The sequence below is a fragment of the Nicotiana tomentosiformis genome, chromosome 3, assembly GCF_000390325.3.
Source record: "Nicotiana tomentosiformis chromosome 3, ASM39032v3, whole genome shotgun sequence".
In the NCBI taxonomy this organism is placed as follows: domain Eukaryota; kingdom Viridiplantae; phylum Streptophyta; class Magnoliopsida; order Solanales; family Solanaceae; genus Nicotiana; species Nicotiana tomentosiformis.
In genome coordinates this window covers 127,694,667-127,712,831 of record NC_090814.1, presented here as the reverse complement: position 1 = coordinate 127,712,831, position 18,165 = coordinate 127,694,667, and the positions used below count along the sequence as shown (strand labels likewise).

The 18,165-nt window shown below is 38.3% G+C and overlaps 2 protein-coding genes across 3 annotated transcripts; both read left to right on the top strand.

The window, feature by feature from the left end:
- The first annotated feature begins 90 nt into the window (after positions 1-90).
- LOC104108941 (pentatricopeptide repeat-containing protein At5g66520-like) lies at positions 91-2,997 on the top strand. Of its 2 annotated transcripts, none has more exons than XM_009618097.4 (2): positions 91-2,235; positions 2,294-2,997. In XM_009618097.4, exon 1 carries the CDS (start codon positions 315-317, stop codon positions 1,971-1,973), a length of 1,659 nt encoding a protein of 552 aa, XP_009616392.1. In that variant the 5' UTR covers positions 91-314; the 3' UTR covers positions 1,974-2,235; positions 2,294-2,997. The 2 variants fall into 2 exon arrangements, with proteins under 2 accessions (XP_009616392.1, XP_009616391.1); XM_009618096.4 differs by having other exon boundaries at positions 91-2,296; positions 2,390-2,997.
- A 1,063-nt stretch (positions 2,998-4,060) lies between these two features.
- On the top strand, positions 4,061-16,910 carry LOC104108940 (protein NEN1-like). The gene is made up of 6 exons (XM_070197580.1): positions 4,061-4,565; positions 4,682-4,839; positions 5,655-5,701; positions 6,203-6,266; positions 15,400-16,031; positions 16,466-16,910. Exons 1-6 carry the CDS (start codon positions 4,286-4,288, stop codon positions 16,701-16,703), a joined length of 1,419 nt encoding a protein of 472 aa, XP_070053681.1. The 5' UTR covers positions 4,061-4,285; the 3' UTR covers positions 16,704-16,910.
- The last annotated feature ends 1,255 nt before the right edge of the window (positions 16,911-18,165 follow it).

Genomic DNA, 18,165 nt, shown 5'->3' with positions numbered 1-18,165 from the left:
TGTCTGGGGTCATAGATCATTGGCCAGAGTTAGATTTAGAAACATTGTACTTAGTATTCTAAACATATTTTCAATTCTTTTTTTTTTGGACCGAAGTCCAAACATATTTCCAATTCCAATTGACGAGTATCTCTTTGTGACTGCATAGAAAGGCTCATAAACAATTTGTAATAAGAAATATCAGCATCTTATATTATGTTCCTTTCACTTTAAAAGAAAGTCACTTTAATTTTATATATCTTGAAGGAATTAAGGGACAACTCCACTAGTAAACGACAGCCGGCAATTTGTCTCTGGTTTAAACAAGAGGCTGAATGTCAGTTGAAGAATCAGTTCCCGCCAAAAAGAGAGGATCAAGAGCTCTCCAACAACGTCTATTCTCTCTCTTGCAGAATTGCAAATCCATTAAACAGCTAACACAAATTCACGCCCCCATCATAACTAATGGCTTTACCCAGAAAAACTTCATTCTTGTTAGACTACTTTCTCCGTTTTTAACATCTTACAATCTCAAATATGCCGATCAAGTTTTCTATCATGTCCAAAATCCAAGTACCACCCTTTGGAACCAAATCATCAGGGGTTATGCCCGTAGCGAAAACCCACAGAAATCTGTTGAGCTTTTTAATCTAATGGAAAAATCGACTGCTACGCCCGATGGTTACACATATTCCTATGTACTTAATGCTTGCGCAAAAGGGAGTTTGTTCAGGGAAGGTCAGCAGCTTCATGGGAAGATTTTAAAAAATCGGTCTTTGCTAAATGTGTTTGTTCAGACCAATTTGGTTAATCTGTATGCAACTACTGGAGAGGATTACGGCGTTGATAATGCGCGCAAGGTGTTTGATGAAATGAATGAGAAAAATGTCGTGACTTGGAACTCATTGCTTTTTGGTTATTTCAGAAATGGGGATGTTGATGAGGCTCTTAGAATTTTCGATGAGATGCCAGATAAGAATGTTGTTTCCTGGACAACGGTGATTGCAGGAAGTACGCAAAACGGAAGATGTCAACAAGCACTGGCTTTGTTTCGCTTGATGCAAAGTCGCTATGTGGAATTTGATCAGGTGACTTTGGTTGCCGTTTTATCAGCGTGTGCTGAATTGGGAGCTCTGGATCTGGGGAAGTGGATTCATTCAAGTTTTGTTGAGTCCTCACAGTTTAGGAGTGAGCCAGTGCTGGTGTCATTGTACAATGCACTTATACATATGTATGCTAGTTGTGGTGAAATAGAGGAAGCTTATATGGTATTTCAGGGGATGCCGAGAAGAAACTCAGTTTCTTGGACCACTATAGTCACAGGTTTTGCAAAACAAGGGTATGCACATGAGGCTCTTACTATTTTCCAGCAGATGGAAAGCTGGGGAGGAAATGATGTTAGACCGGATGAGATAACGTTCTTGGCTGTTCTGTTTGCTTGTAGTCATGCTGGTTATGTCGATGAGGGGTATCGGTACTTTAAATGTATGAAAGAAACTTGGGGTGTGGAGCCGAGGATTGAGCACTATGGATGCATGGTTGATATGTTAAGTCGTGCCGGACTTTTTGATGAAGCCGTGGCACTTGTTGAGGCTATGCCTATGAAGCCAAATGAGGCTGTTTGGGGTGCTCTTCTTAGTGGATGCAAGATACACAAAAATGTGAGACTAGCTTCTAGCGTAGCTCAAAAGTTGGCTGTGGAGCTTGAACCTGATAGAGCTGCTGGCTACTTTGTGCTCTTGTCAAATCTATATGCAACTGATAAGAGGTGGCGAGATGTTGTCGTCACGAGACAGAAGATGTTTGGAATAGGAGTGAAAAAGCCTCCAGGTCAAAGCAGAATCGAAGCTGAGGGTACCATTAACAGTTTTCTGGCCAGTGACCTAAATCATAAGCATGCTTGTTCAATCTATGAGATGCTTGGTCTGCTCACTGGTCAAGCCAAATTGCAAGGTTACCAGCCAAGTGTTTCAGAGGAGGAACTAATAGTTTGAAGTACATCCGTGACAATTTGCATTTTCGCATGGAGTGAAGCAGCACTTCTTCCACTGGAATCAAGTGTCTGGAAACACATCCCGTTTCACCCAGTTGAGCCTCATTACCCTAGTGATTTACTGGTGGACAAGTAATTTGCATGGTACATCTTTTCCTTTCAGCAGCTGAATGGCAATGGGAAGTCTTCTTCTGGAGATGGGGAATAGGTATCTCCAGATAACAATGGTATTACAAGATCTGGACTACATCAACAAACACAATGTGAGTTCTTAAATATCTCAAATGGATGATGAAGGCATGATCACCCTTTGCCAAACAGCAGGTCAGCTACTTAATGCTTTTATGCATGTTTTGCTGAAGTTGAGTGAGGATTCAGCAACCTTGAGATTTTTACATAATGTAAATTTTGTAGCAGGTGGTTGTGATTGGGGAGAGGAAAGTTCTTGCTGAAAGAGCAGCGCAGCATCCTGATTGTTGACTACAGATTATGTTCCAACTAACTGTGATGATGCTCAACATAGTTAAACTGCATGTACAGTAATTCTTGTGAACTCCTTCCCTTTTGAATCATAATCCATTTGCATCTCAGTTATTGCTGTCTCACAAAATAATGATACTCATTTGGCACTTAAATGAAATTGGAGAGGTTCAACAAGGTTGTGTATCGCATTATGACACACATGAGTTACATGCATATTGCATATGTAAATGGCACATTATCTGGAGTGGCTGGGAAGTGAAGTGATGCCAGAATGCTCTGGTGAAGCATCTTCGACAGCATAGTGCTTCGCATGCTGGTTCAGCATCGAGGCAACATTTTGTTGGTAGTTAGTAAGTATTGGGGATTTGAGGAATTTCAAATTGTCCTTGAAGGCACCTCGTCTAGATTTATTACTATAATTTGTCGGTGATACTAAACCTTGTTTATTCTCGTTGTTATTCTGGTTAGTTGTAACGGGTTGCATTTGAGACTTATAAAGTCTATAGTAATAGTTTTATGTAATACGATTTTGGCTTGTGTGAGTTGACTGAGTTCCTTCTTTATCTGTGGTTTATGAGAACAAAATGATAACCAGTTTTGCATGGGATCCGGACTTTTGCGCAGAGATTGACATTGCCGGACATTTTAAAGACATGTAAAGCTTCTTCATATAGTTTGTCTAAGCAAATAAGGAAGAGAGGTATACTAGGAATCCCCTGGACATGAAGATTGCTTGCCGTCAGGGAATCGTCTGAATTTCAGAATGTAAGCTATGAAAGAAACCGTCTAAATGGGTATTATAAATTAATTAGTAGTACTAATGTTCAAGTAATAGTGGCATACACGTTAGATCTACTAAAAAACATGATTCATTTGACATAAGCTTTTGGCTTTTGAATCATTTACGCTTCAGGATATCCCCTACGCTAAACAAAGAATATGGGACAGCCGTCATGCTTTCTCCAGCCCAAAAAGAAAAAGAAAAAAAGGGAATTGGTGGACATAATTCTCTCTCTCATTTCAACCAAACCAAATATTATTTGATTATTAGTACCTCCTCCTTTTCTGTTTCAAAAAGATGGATAAATATTTAGAAATAATTTAACAATTTTATCCTAAATAATATATATGACTTGTTTTATACCACAACTTTAAAAATATTTTTTCCTTATACTATATTGTTAGTCGAACACCGTCTCGTAAAATGAGACGCATGATTAGTTTGACAGTCACAAAAATGACTCGCTTTAAACCCAAGTCATATATATATATATATATATATATATATATATATATACACTATATGGTTTGTCAAAGTAAACGAGATGCGTGGGTAGGTTGTTAACCTCCTAAGGTACATATGGAGAAACTAATTTAAATTTATTTCTTAGAGTACATTTAGCTTTAGCTATTAAATCAAATTATACATTTTTTTACTTTATCAATTATTTCGAGCAATCAATTGAAAGCTAATCTAAATATATAATTGGTCACCATAATCGATTTGTGATAGTATGAGTACATTATTAATTTTCCTTTTAAAAAAAAATAAAAATAGAAGAAGAAGCGAGTAGGAACTAGGAAGACATGAAATTTGAAGCCTTCCGTGTGAACATTTCACACGGCTCCTTTTTCCCATTCAAAATCTCCCTCCCAAGCTATCACCAAAATTCCTCCCCTCCCCCAACTAACCTATCTATATACATGGATGTCTCATTCACGTCTCTATACATAGCCACAGAACCCTGGAAAAAAGCACCATTTTCCTTCTCCATCGCTTTGTTTGTTGTTTCATCCCTAGTGTTTGATTTTTGGAGCTAAGGAAAAAACATGATAATGGGCGATGAGAGGATGGAGGTATCTTTCTTCGATGTCGAGACAACTGTACCGACCCGATCCGGTCAAGGATTCGCAATCCTGGAGTTTGGGGCTATTCTTGTTTGTCCAAGGAAACTCGTCGAGCAGGAGAGTTACTCCACCCTAGTACGGCCCACTGATCTGGCCCTCATTTCCTCCCTCTCCGTTCGCTGTAACGGTATTACCCCAGAAGCAGTCACAAATGCCCCCACCTTTGCTGAAATCGCTGACAAAGTCTATGACATTCTCCATGGTCAGCTCCACATCACCCAGCTCACCTGCATTTTGAAAAATTCTTTATTTTCAGCGTTTTTGCGCTGTGTTTTCTATTGGCTGACTTTTGAATTGCTTATTATGTTGTTTGTGCAGGGAAAATATGGGCGGGACACAATATAGTGAAATTTGATTGTCATCGAATTCGGGAAGCATTTGCTGGGATTAATAGGCCAGCACCAGAGCCTAAGGGAATAATTGATACATTGTCCTTATTGACTCAGAGATTTGGAAGGAGAGCTGGTGACATGAAGGTATATAAAATATTCCACCTTTATGGAAAAAACAGGCATATTTACGTTACTGAACTAGGATTAGTCAACTGATTGATAAACCAGTGTGGTTTGATGTGTTTTTCTGTTTAAATTACAAGAAAGCTCTCTAGAACCTGAATTGTTCACGCTAATCATATGAATTTGGTTTTACTCTCACCCTTTAGTGTTAGGATGTAAACAGCAGGTTTGCTAGGAGTTTGCTTCAATGGTTATTGCAATCTTTTTCTCTGTTGAAGCCACTGAAATAAGAAAGGAAAGAATTAAAAAAATTGTTTTATATATATCATCTATGAGCATATGAGCTGATATCAGCCTAGTAAATTGCTCTATTCTTGTGAAGCATGTCATCTACGAGCCTAAACTTTATTTCTTTATGGTCAGGAGTGTCTTTTCGAATTTAAACGTGATAATTTCTGTTCTCTCAAAGCTTACTTTTTTACTTGGTTAGTTAAATGGATTAACGTAATGCTGTCTCTAAACTATGTTTTGCTCTTATTAGGAAGTAAAGAAAAAGAGAACAAATGGGAATTAAATACCACACATTTTAGAGAAGCATGAGTATTCAGTTTCTTTCTTTTTCTCTTCTTTTTGCAGTGCTTTAAAGATAAAAGTAAAAATCATTTTTTCAATATTTTTTAAGCAAGCATATGGAGTTTAGGCCACTTGCGCTAAACAGGAGAGATGCTAAAGTTTTGGGTACTGTAGTGAACTAGAAATCTCAAGGATACAAGTGTTCTTACTTTCAATAGTTAACTGTTGATTGGCTTCTTCTTTTTTTCTATATCATTTTCCAGATGGCCTCACTTGCTACTTATTTTGGCCTTGGACAACAAACGCATAGGTAAAGAACTTTTTTTTTTTTTTTGTGTTTTTTCCGTATGTTGAATATCAAATTTCAGTTATTGATTATTGTAACTAAAGGTTAATGCTCTTCGCCCTCTTGCTTACCTTTATTAACTTGCAGATTGGAAAGTGTGGAATATGATTGTTTCCTTCTTTTTAACGTCTCACTATGCTTATTCTTGCTCAATATACCTCAATAAGCAACATAGAATGTGTTAATAGAGTTTGGTTCATGTCTTAATTTTCTTGTTTTCCGCAATTTGTATGCAAGTTAGGTTGCCTTGTTTCTTGCATCCTCTTTTTGGCCCCTGTTGAAGCAGGGGACTGGGAGCCCGTGGGAGGGTAACTCTTGTTACTTTTAACAAAGAAATGTACTGCTGATGGGAAATGTAATGTGCTCTTCGTTTGATACTTTTGATGCTTCTTTTCCATGGAATTGCAAGTTCTTACTCTTTCAATTGATATTGAGAATGCAAATGTTCGTTGTGATCCTTCGCAGGAGTTTGGATGATGTCCGAATGAATCTTGAAGTGCTGAAGTATTGTGCAACTGTCTTGTTTCTGGTAAGCTAGTCATCCATCACCACCTAGTAGTATTTTCTGTTTGTTTGTTTGGTCGTAAGACATGTTAGTCCCGCCAATATTGCTGAATATGTAAATAATAATTCTGCAAAATATAAGTTATCGTAATGAAACAGTAAATAATTCGAGCCCACTGAATTCACAGTGTTTCCTTAAGGAATTTAATCTCCTCCTAGTACCCAAGGTAATGGATTATTTTCTCCCAGGATAGAACGAATCACACACTGGTGTAGCGGTACTTCAAACCCCAGTGTTTCAGCGAACACAAAGTTCGGTAGCAAATCACACTTACAGTTGCTTTGTTTGAAGTTAAAAACAATGCAGAACGAAGGAGTAGAAACTCAGAAAATCGTATGGAAATGCTGAGAGGAAGGAGTGCAATGTATAGTCAAATCTGTTGAGTGATTTCAGTCTTGTGTATTGTGTGTTGTGTGTCTTTCTTCAACACCTGCTGCACATATATATAGCAGCCAGTGTTGAAGAAGAACAATCGTCCACCCTCCATGGTGGAGCAAGCACATTCATGGTGGGAAGAGCATTAGGCTGCTGCCTTGTGGTCAATACACGGATTGGAAAATATCCGTTACAAATGCTTATAATGTTACGTTAATATTTACTATTAACAAATAAATTTGGTCCAAAAAATTAATCAATCAATCGATCATTTGACCAAATCCAAATCCAAATCCAAATCCGAAGGCGAAGCCGAAGCCGAAGCCGTAGCCGAAGCCGAGCGAGCGATGACGATGACGGCGCGAGGCTTGCTTTCTTCTTAACTCTTTAAGAGCTACAAGAAGAGCAATTATATATATACCCACCAAAAATCTTTTCCTCTTCCAATATGGGACAATGTCTCATTGTTAAGAGGGGGAAACTTAAAATTTTACTCAAAATTTCATTTTCCCTCCATTTCCCATTCACCCTCATTTTAAGAATATTACATCTTAAAAATAAAACCTCAACAATCCCCCACATGAATGGGGAATGGCTATATCACGGAAGTATGCATGAAAAACTGTGTGATTTACAAGCAAGGATTAATTGCATCTGGATAAGTAGGTTTCCCTTTGAACTTTCCGTAGTAAACTTATGTCGGATATACTCGGTCAATCGGTAGATTTGATATCTTTGAACCGTCGATCTTTGGTGTATACCTAGACAACCATAAGTCACACAATCAACCCTTAACCGTCTTTGGTTCTCATTGTTGTGTTCGTTTCAGCCATGAACACCGCCTGGTTTCATAAGTGCGTAGAGAACTGGCCTTACAAAGTTCTCCTTGAAGCGGCTAACACTTCACACTTACATAGGTGATTCCTAAACGTGTCATCCTGTAGATACACTATTTGATATACCCCGTATCAAATTTAGAAATCATTAAAAAGCCTTAATGCTTTATCCTTGGTACTGAACATTGTCTCATCACGAGAATGGACTAAAATTTTATTTGACAATGTTGAACCGTCATTAATGACTTTGTTTGATCTCCTTGAACCTAGATCTTGGGATCTCCAGTCTTCTAGGTAGAGTTACCGCCACAATGACTTGTTCTCGGCCATAGCCCCATTCCCCTTGATGATTTCTCAACTACCTCTCTAGTTAGGCCTTTTGTAAGTGGATCCGACACATTATCACTTGACTTTACATAGTCAATCGTGATAATTCCTCTAGAGAGTAATTGCCTAACGGTTTTATGTCTTCGTCGTATATGACGAGATTTACCGTTATACATAACGCTCCCAGCCCTTCCAATTGCCGCTTGACTATCACAATGTATGCATATTGGTGCCAACGGTTTGGGCCAAAATGGAATGTCTTCCAAGAAATTCCGGAGCCATTCAGCTTCTTCACCGGCTTTATCTAAGGCTATGAATTCAGCCTCCATTGTAGAGCGGGCAATACATGTTTGTTTGGACGACTTCCAAGATACCGCTCCTCCACCAATAGTGAATACATATCCACTCGTGGACTTAGAATCAGTTGAACCGGTGATCCAATTTGCATCACAGTATCCCTCAATCACCGCAGGGAAATTACTGTAGTGCAATTCAAAGTTCTGGGTATGTTCTAAATATCCCAAAACTCGTTTCATTGCCATCCAATGAGATTGGCCTGGATTGCTCGTATATCGACTCAGTTTACTTATAGCACAAGCTATATCTGGTCGTGTACAATTCATGATATACATTAAGCATCCCAACACACGAGCATAATCCAATTGTGATATGCTTTGGCCTTTATTCTTTGCTAATGCAAGATTCACGTCAATTGGAGTCTTTGTAACTTTAAAGCCCAAGTGCTTGAATTTTTCAAGTACTGTCTTAATATAATGAGATTGTGACAATGCCAGACCTTGAGGAGTCTTATGGATCTTAATTTCCTTAATTAAATCAGCAACTCCCAAGTCTTTCATATCAAACTTGCTATTGAGCATACGCTTAGTAGCATTTATGTTGGCAATGTCATTACTCATTATCAGCATATCATCCACATATAGGCAAACAATGACTATGTGATTTGGAACATTTTTAATGTACACACATTTATCACATTCATTTATCTTAAAACCATTTGACAACATTGTTTGGTCAAATTTCGCATGCCATTGTTTGGGTGCTTGTTTTAGTCCGTAAAGAGACTTAACAAGTCTACATACCTTCTTTTCTTTACCTGGAACTACAAACCCTTCAGGTTGTTCCATGTAAATTTCTTCCTCCAACTCTCCATTTAAGAAGGCCGTCTTAACATCCATTTGATGAATTTCAAGACCATACACTGCAGCTAATGTTACTAACATCCGTATGGACGTAATTCTTGTAACTGGAGAGTATGTATCAAAGTAGTCTAGACCTTCTCGTTGTCTATACCCTTTGACTACGAGCCTTGCCTTGAATTTATCAATAGTGCCATCATCTTTGATTTTTCTCTTAAAAATCCATTTAGAACCCAAAGGTTTATTTCCAGGAGGAAGATCAACCAATTCCCATGTATGGTTGTTCAATATGGATTCTATTTCACTATTGACTGCCTCTTTCCAAAACAATGATTCCGAAGAAGTCATAGCTTCTTTAAATGTTTGAGGCTCATTCTCCAATAAGAAAGTCACAAAATCTGGTCCAAATGAAGTAGACGTTCTTTGACGTTTACTACGTCTTGGATCCTCCTGATTACATATACTTTCTTTTGTTTCTTCCCGAGGTCATTTAGATCCTTCACCAAACGACTCACATTCCTTTTTATACGGATATATATTTTCAAAAAACTCAGCATTATCTGATTCTATAACCGTATTATTATGAATGTCGGGATTTTCTGATTTATGAACCAGAAATCGATATGCTTTACTATTTGTCGCATATCCTATGAAAACACAATCAACGGTTTTCGGTCCTATCTTTACCCTTTTGGGTTTAGGAACTTGCACTTTTGCCAAACACCCCCACACTTTAAAATAATTCAAGTTGGGCTTCCTTCCTTTCCATTTTTCATATGGAATGGATTGTGTTTTGCTATGGGGCACTCGATTTAATATTCGATTAGCCGTAAGAATGGCTTTCCCCCACAAGTTCTGTGGCAAACCAGAACTTATCAACAACGCATTCATCATCTCCTTTAATGTGCGATTCTTTCTTTCCGCAATCCCATTAGATTGGGGCGTGTAAGAGACTGTTGTTTGATGAATAATTCCATATTCTAAACATATTTCTTCAAAAGAAGATTCATATTCACCACCCCTATCACTTCTTATCATTTTTACTTTCTTGTTAAGTTGCGTTTCAACTTCATTTTTGTATTGCCTGAATGCGTCTATTGCTTCATCTTTACTATTCAGTAAGTAAACATAGCAATATCGAGTACCATCGTCAATAAAAGTTATGAAATACTTCTTTCCACCGCGAGATGGTATTGACTTCATGTCACAAATATCTGTGTGAATTAAGTCTAAAGGATTTGAATTCCTTTCAACTGACTTATAAGGATGTTTAACATACTTAGATTCCACACATGTTTGACATTTTGATTTTTCGCATTCAAACTTGGGCAGTACTTCCAAGTTAATCATTTTCCGCAAGGTTTTATAATTGACATGACCCAAACGTACATGCCATAAATCATTTGACTCAAGTAAGTAAGAAGAAGCTGAAATATTATTATTGTTTTCCACAACCATTACATTCAGATTGAAAAGGCCTTCGCTGAGGTAACCTTTTCCTACAAATATTTCATTCTTACTAATGACAACCTTGTTGGACACAAAAACGCACTTAAAACCGTGCTTAACAAGAAGTCCAGTAGAGACTAAATTCTTTCTCATTTCGGGAACATGAAGGACATTGTTCAAAGTCATGACCTTGCCAGAAGTCATTTTTAGAAATATCTTCCCATATCCTTCAACTTTTGCTGTTGAAGCATTTCCCATATAAACTGTCTCTCCGGGTCCAGCAGGAGCATAAGTAGCAAAAGCTTCTCTAACTGCACAAACATGGGGAGTGGCTCCTGAATCAAACCACCACAGTTTAGGATTTCCCACCAAGTTACATTCAGAAAGCATGGCACACAAGTTATCAACATCATCATGGTTTACTACCATGTTTGCTTGACCCCTTTTCTTGTCTTTTTTCGGAGCACGACATTCCGTAGATTTGTGTCCGGTTTTCCCACAATTGTAGCAGTTTCCACTGAACCGCTTCTTGCTTGGGTTGTATTTCGGACTAGAAGCCTTCTTCCTCTTTTTGTTATCTTCAACAATATTTGCTCCCATTATTGTTGAATTTCCACGGCCTCTCCTTTCAGCAGCTTTATTGTCCTCTTCGATTCTCAACCGAACAATGAGATCTTCAAGGGACATTTCCTTTCGTTTGTGTTTCAAATAATTTTTGAAGTCCTTCCACAACGGAGGCAACTTCTCAATCATTGCTGCTACTTGGAATGCTTCGTTGATGACAAGACCTTCAGCAAGTAGATCATGAATAATCACTTGCAATTCCTGGACTTGGGTAATAACAGACTTGCTATCTACCATTTTGTAGTCCAAAAATTTTGCGGCAACGAATTTCTTCATCCCGGCATCTTCAGTTTTATATTTCTTTTCAAGCGCATTCCACAATTCTTTTGACGTCTCCACACTACTGTATACATTATACAGATTATTATCCAGTCCGCTAAGAATATAATTCTTGCATAAAAAATCAGAATGCTTCCACGCTTCAATCACGAGAAAGCGTTCATTCTCTGGAGTTTTATCTGGCAGATCAGGAACATCTTCCTTGATGAACTTCTGTAGACATAACGTAGTTAAGTAGAAGAACATCTTCTGCTGCCAGCGCTTGAAATCAATCCCGGAAAATTTTCCGGATTTTTCTGCCGGTGCCAACGCCGGTGTTCGACTTATCGATGCGTTGGCAGTCACCGTCGGAACAGCTTGGTTTTCGATATCAGTCATCATTTTTTCTGTAAAACGAAATGACACAAACAAACGTTTAATACACGTTTTCAAACTGGAGTAAAAATCACGTAGATTTTAATCTCCAACAAAACGCTACGAAGGCTTTACTCTCCTAAACGGAAGTACACAAAACCACAAAGGTTTTAGTTTGCAGAATAATAAGAATAACACAAATACATAAATAAATATTAAATTCCTTAAGATTGTTAGTCCCGCCAATATTGCTGTATATGTAAATAATAATTCTGCAAAATATAAGTTATCGTAATGAAACAGTAAATAATTCGAGCCCACTGAATTCACAGTATTTCCTTAAGGAATTTAATCCCCTCCTAGTACCCAAGGTAATGAATTATTTCCTCCCAGGATAGAACGAATCACACACTGGTGTAGCGGTACTTCAAACCCTAGTGTTTCAGCGAACACAAAGTTCGGTAGCAAATAACACTTACAGTTGCTTTGTTTGAAGTTAAAAACAATGCAGAACGAAGGAGTAGAAACTCAGAAAATCGTATGGAAATGCTGAGAGGAAGGAGTGCAATGTATAGCCAAATCTGTTGAGCGATTTCAGTCTTGTGTATTGTGTGTTGTGTGTCTTTCTTCAACAGCTGTTGCACATATATATAGCAGCCAGTGTTGAAGAAGAACAATCGTCCACCCTCCATGGTGGAGCAAGATTTGGTCCAAAAAATTAATCAATCAATCGATCATTTGACCAAATCCGAATCCGAATCCGTAGCCGAATCCGTAGCCGTAGCCGAAGCCGAGCGACGACGACGACGACAGCGCGGGGCTTGCTTTCTTCTTAACTCTTTAAGAGCTACAAGATGAGCAATTATATATATACCCACCAAAAATCTGTTCCTCTTCCAATATGGGACAATGTCTCATGTTCAAGAGGGGGAAACTTAAAATTTTACTCAAAAATTTCATTTTCCCTCCATTTCCCATTCATCCTCATTTTAAGACTATTTCATCTTAAAAACAAAAACCTCAACAAGACATAGTTTTGTTCATGATCCTTAAAGTTGGGAGAATGTTAGCATTACTTGTGAAGTTAACCCCATCTGACATGTTCTGATTTTTCTTCTTGTTCTTGTCATATTATTTTCCTTTCCCCCTTTTGTGTGTTTTTCCAGCCATTGTATCGAGTGAAATATATCTAACCTAAATGCATTACACTACAATATTATTCTCCGTGGTTCAATTCCAGTTTCGGCAAACATAAGAACTCCAAATGATATTGGTAATTGTTATAATCAATCAAAAGCCAAGTTGCATAGCATGGTCCTCCTTGTTTTGCTCTGTTGCTAAACACCTGAAAGACTGCAGCGCTGAGAATAATCCATAGGTGTAATGGATTTTGTGTTTCCTTTTGCCTTAACTGAGGCGTAAATTGTCTTCTGGACTGCAACTGAGTGTCACAGGCTAGAGTTTGTCAAAAATAAATAACATATGATGGAGAATTTTGCTGTCTCACAATTTCTTGACTGGTTTGATACTTTCCGTGTTGATAATCAGAGGAAATAGTGGCACTGCTGATCCTCAAATTTGTCCCTTGGACTGACCTTTGAAAGGCTGACCAAAATAGACTCGCCAAAGGTTTATATTGTAGCATTGATGATATGACTCAGGATACACACAACAACAACAACAACAACAACCCAGTAAAATTCACTAATGGGGTCTGGGGAGGGTAGTGTGTACGCAGACCTTATCCCTACCCCAAAGGAGTAGAGAGGCTGTTTCCGAAAGACCCTCGGCTCAAGAAAACAAAAAGACAAAAGGACAAAAGGAGACAATATTAGTATCACCACAACAATCATAGGAAAAATAGGAACACCATGAAATGCAGAAGAAAGATGCAAAGCAAAAACGATAGCTAGTAAATAGGACATGCACTGAAAAGCGAAGTAGTAAAACACAACATTGTCACTAGCTATCTTAGACAAAAACCCTACCTGGCTAGTCCCACAATGGTACGAAGTAAGTCAAGACTCAACTACATCCTAACCTACAACTCTAATACTCGACCTCCACATCTTCCTATCAAGTGTCATGTCCTCGGAAATCTAGAGCCTCGCCATATCCTGTCTGATCACCTCTCCCCATTACTTCTTAGGCCGCCCTCTACCTCTTCTCGTGCCCTCCACAACCAGCCGCTCACAATTCCGTACCGGAGCATCTGGGCTTCTCCTTTAAACATGTCCGAACCATCTAAGTTTTGCTTCCCGCATCTTGTCATCAATGGGAGCCACGTGCACCTTCTCCCGAATAACATCATTCCTAATCTTATCTATCCTAGTGTGCCCGCACATCCACCTCAACATCCTCATTTCTGCTACTTTTATCTTCTGGATATGTGAGTTCTTAACGGGCCAACACTCACCCCCATACAACATGGCCGGTCTAACCACCGCTTTATAGATCTTACCTTTGAGTATTGGTGGCACTCTCTTGTCACACAGGACTCCAGATGCTAACCTCCACTTCATCCATCCTATCCCAATACGGTGTGTGACATCCTCGTCGATCTCCCCTCCCCCCTGGATAACCGAACCAAGGTACTTGAAGCTGCCTCTACTCGGGATGACCTGTGATTCAAGCCTCACATCCACGCCCGCTTCCCCTGGCTCAACGCTGAATTTACACTCCAGGTATTCCGTCTTCGTCCTTCTCAGCTTGAAACCCTTAGACTCAAGAGCCTGTCTCCAAACCTCTAGCCTCTCGTTAACACCGGCTCGCGACTCATCAATCAGAACTATGTCATTGGCGAATAGCATGCACCATGGCACCTCCTCTTAAATATGGTGTGTTAACGCGTCGATCACCGGGGCAAATAAGAACGGATTGAGCGTAGAACCTTGGTGTAACCCCATTACAACCGGAAAATGCTCAGAGTCGCCTCCTACTGTCCTAACCCGAGTCTTAGCCCCATCATACATGTCCTTAATCGCCATAATGTAGGGAACCGACACACCTTTTGCCTCCAGGCATCTCCAGAGAACTTCTCTAGGAACCGACACACCTTTTGCCTCGGGATACACACAACAAAATATTAAATAAGTAATAAACAAATTAATAAAAGATAGAATGATAGAAATTCCAAAGGAATCGAAAAACAGAAAAAATCTTAGATTCTCACTGAATGTCTCTGGTAACAATTGATATATGAAATCATTCACCCCAAAGAACGAAAAGAAAGAACCAAAAATATAAAGATTAAACAAGAAAAGAATTACTGCAAAGAACTAAAGCTTGAAAATAATTCCTAAGCTCAATTCAAACATTAAATTTTCTAACCTCACCAAGGTGTTTGTAGTGACACTATGCAAATTTTCTCCTAAAGAACAAGTTTACCAAGTATTTATAGCTATTACATGAAGCTAAGGAAAAACAATTCCTACTCATTAATCAAAATTAAAGCTCTGAATGTATTAAAATTGAGCCAAAGATTATCTTAACTTTAATCCAGTTTCCCCGACTTGATCCTACTGTGGTTTGGTTTCTGTTGGTTTTGGGGTACTGCCATCAGCCTACTCCTCTCACCCTTAAATGTATGCATTTATGTAGCTTTTACATTGTCATTCTATGAACTCGGGATTGATATTATTTGCTTTCTGAACTTCTGTTTGGGCTGAAGAGTAATGAATTATGGCTATGCTGCAGGAATCCAGCCTGCCAGACATATTTACAGAGAACAGTTGGGTGTCTCCTAATGCTACTACAAGAAGCCGTGCTAATGGGAGAGCTTCTCCAGGGGAGACGGGCTTCTGTGCAGATAGACCCTCGTCAAGTGTCAAGATAGAAACTTATGTGGAGAGGACGGCAGAAATCAACCCTTTTAACATGGCCAGAGTGGAAGAGTCCCTTCGATCAGATGATATGGAAGATGAATCTGGTTCATATTCTCCAGGATCTTCCACAACTGCAACTGAGAGTTTCATTGGCTGCTCTGACTTCTTAGAACCAAATGAAATCTCAATACCTTCGGTCTCTATAAGTCTTGCCCCTTTTTGTCGTGGGTCTCAGAAGATACAGGTATTGCACGACTATGGTGAACTACAAATTTGCTGTAGACGAATGAAGGTGCGGTTTGGTGTTAGTTCAAAGTATGCTGATTATGCTGGTCGGCGACGATTGAGTTTCGTGGTTGATGCATCATCAGACCTGTGCCAAATCTTGGATGCAGTTGATAATCTTGCTCAAAAGCTATCTGTCGACTCAGGTAGCAGCTCAGAGTGGAGGCCTGTGGTAACTAGAAAGCCTGGCTTTATGAACTATCCTACTGTCCGATTAAAGTAAGTTCAAATCTTTCTTTTTTGCTCCTCTGCAAGTGAATATGCTTAGTTTTCGTGCTATTCAAAACGAGGAAAGCTTATGTCTATGCTTGCCTTTTTCTTTCATGTATAGTTACTGCTAAACTTTTCTTTATCCATTCTCACCTCAAGTGTCCTAACGTTTAAGGATGGATACATGTCTTGAACAAATTATGTGCTCTTATCCCTCAGAGTTTCTATCCTGAGTATCTACATAAGTTACTGAGTTTTTCAGTTCATAATTATTCCAAAATTTCTTATTAAAAACTAGGACATACGAGTTGTGAAATACCTCAGATAAAGTGGTGGTGTGATATTTTATGTCGTCTGTGTTAGTCCTGCTCCATTTACCAGAGCAAGCAGCCTCTTTTCACTGACATGTAATAAGCTAAGTCCTAACATGTGCAAACATGCAGTTTACCAACTGTTATAGATGGTAATAATTCCCGCTGGATGACGGAGATATACCAGAAAGAATCTTCCACAACACAAAAGCTCGTCTTTAGTAGATTTGATGTGACAGAACTGGAATCCTTGATAACACCAGGAACATTTGTGGATGCTTACTTCTCAGTTGATTCATATGACATCCAACAGAATGCTGGCATCCGCTTAGTCGCACTAAAGTTGATTGTGCATTCCAATTCCACCTGATAGATGATTGACCTCTATAACTTAAACTTAGGTGGCTTGGACTGTTTATCAGATTGACTATATTTAGAAACTCGCTGTGATTCCTGTGAAATCTTTCAAGAGGGGAAGGCATTAATTAGCTCTCTCATGTATGATAAATTGAAAGGTTTTATCCAACCTATCATCTGTACGTTTTTGTGTTTAATCTGATAAAACATTCACAAGTGACTTTACCGTGTTATTTTTATTAGTTGGACGACCATTTATATGTTACTCATTCCTTTTGAAAGATTCAATGTATATGACTGATTCAATAATCGTCCTATTTTATACGACGTTTACTACTTGCAAGAATTTATTAGACCTAGCAAACTATATTTTCAACTATAAGTTTAACACCTTCTGCTACTACTACTACTACTACTATTTATATAATACGCAACTCTACATTCATATTTATTTTCATGTAAAATTAAAGGTAAAACTTTCTTTAATAGTTCAACTATTTCCTCAGCTTGAATCTCATTCTATCCATAAATGCATACAATTTCATCTCCAACTGGCTTACTTGCCCTGGTATTTACACTTGGTCAATAAAAAAAGGAAACAATTATTTTATTTTACTACAACTATCAGTACTTAACCATGCTTAATTACCATGTATTTCGCACATGATCTTAATTAATACTAATATAAATGAGTGTAACATAGATTGACGCTACTTTCTTATACTTTCTGTGCCACAATCCACGTCCCAAAGGTCATAACTTTTTGTTTTTTCTGCTGTAACTATCATTAGCAATATGAACATGAAAATATGCATTCACTCTTACATTAGTATTCGCAAAATAATCATCATATTCATTTACTTATACTTCTAATTCATCTCCAATATGTTAAATTCAACTTAGTTACGAGTATGAGATGTGATAGATGGCCACAGGGGCGGAGCTAGAGACCGAAGCGCGGGTTCGGCCGAACCCATTAACTTTGGTCCAAACTCTATATTTGTCTTAAGAAATGCATTTAATATGTTCAAATTATTAAGAAATTTAGAACTCAGTAACTTAAAAGGGATAAAATCCTGAACCCAGAAATTTCAGATCCGGGCTCCGCCTAGGATGGCCAATGCTTTACTTGAATATAATATCCAGGAATATGCAATAATAGAGATGATTTTGGTAAGATGAGAAATAAAAGATTGAAGAAACAAGACATAGAGCTGTGAAATTTACCAGAACGCTAGAAAAAGAATGGAACTTGTTTTCTTTAGTTGTATTTTTTATTTATTAAATATAAGACTAGTAGGCCTTTATTTGTTTTTTTTATGGTTAATTTAACTAAATCGAGTGTAAACACCTTGGGTGTCAAACAAAATAATACATTTTTACCTAATCTGGAAAAGCTTGTGTCTTGTTGTTGTAAATAACAGGGAGTGCCTAACCTAAAATAAGCTTCTCCTAAGACTATAACTTAAATGAAC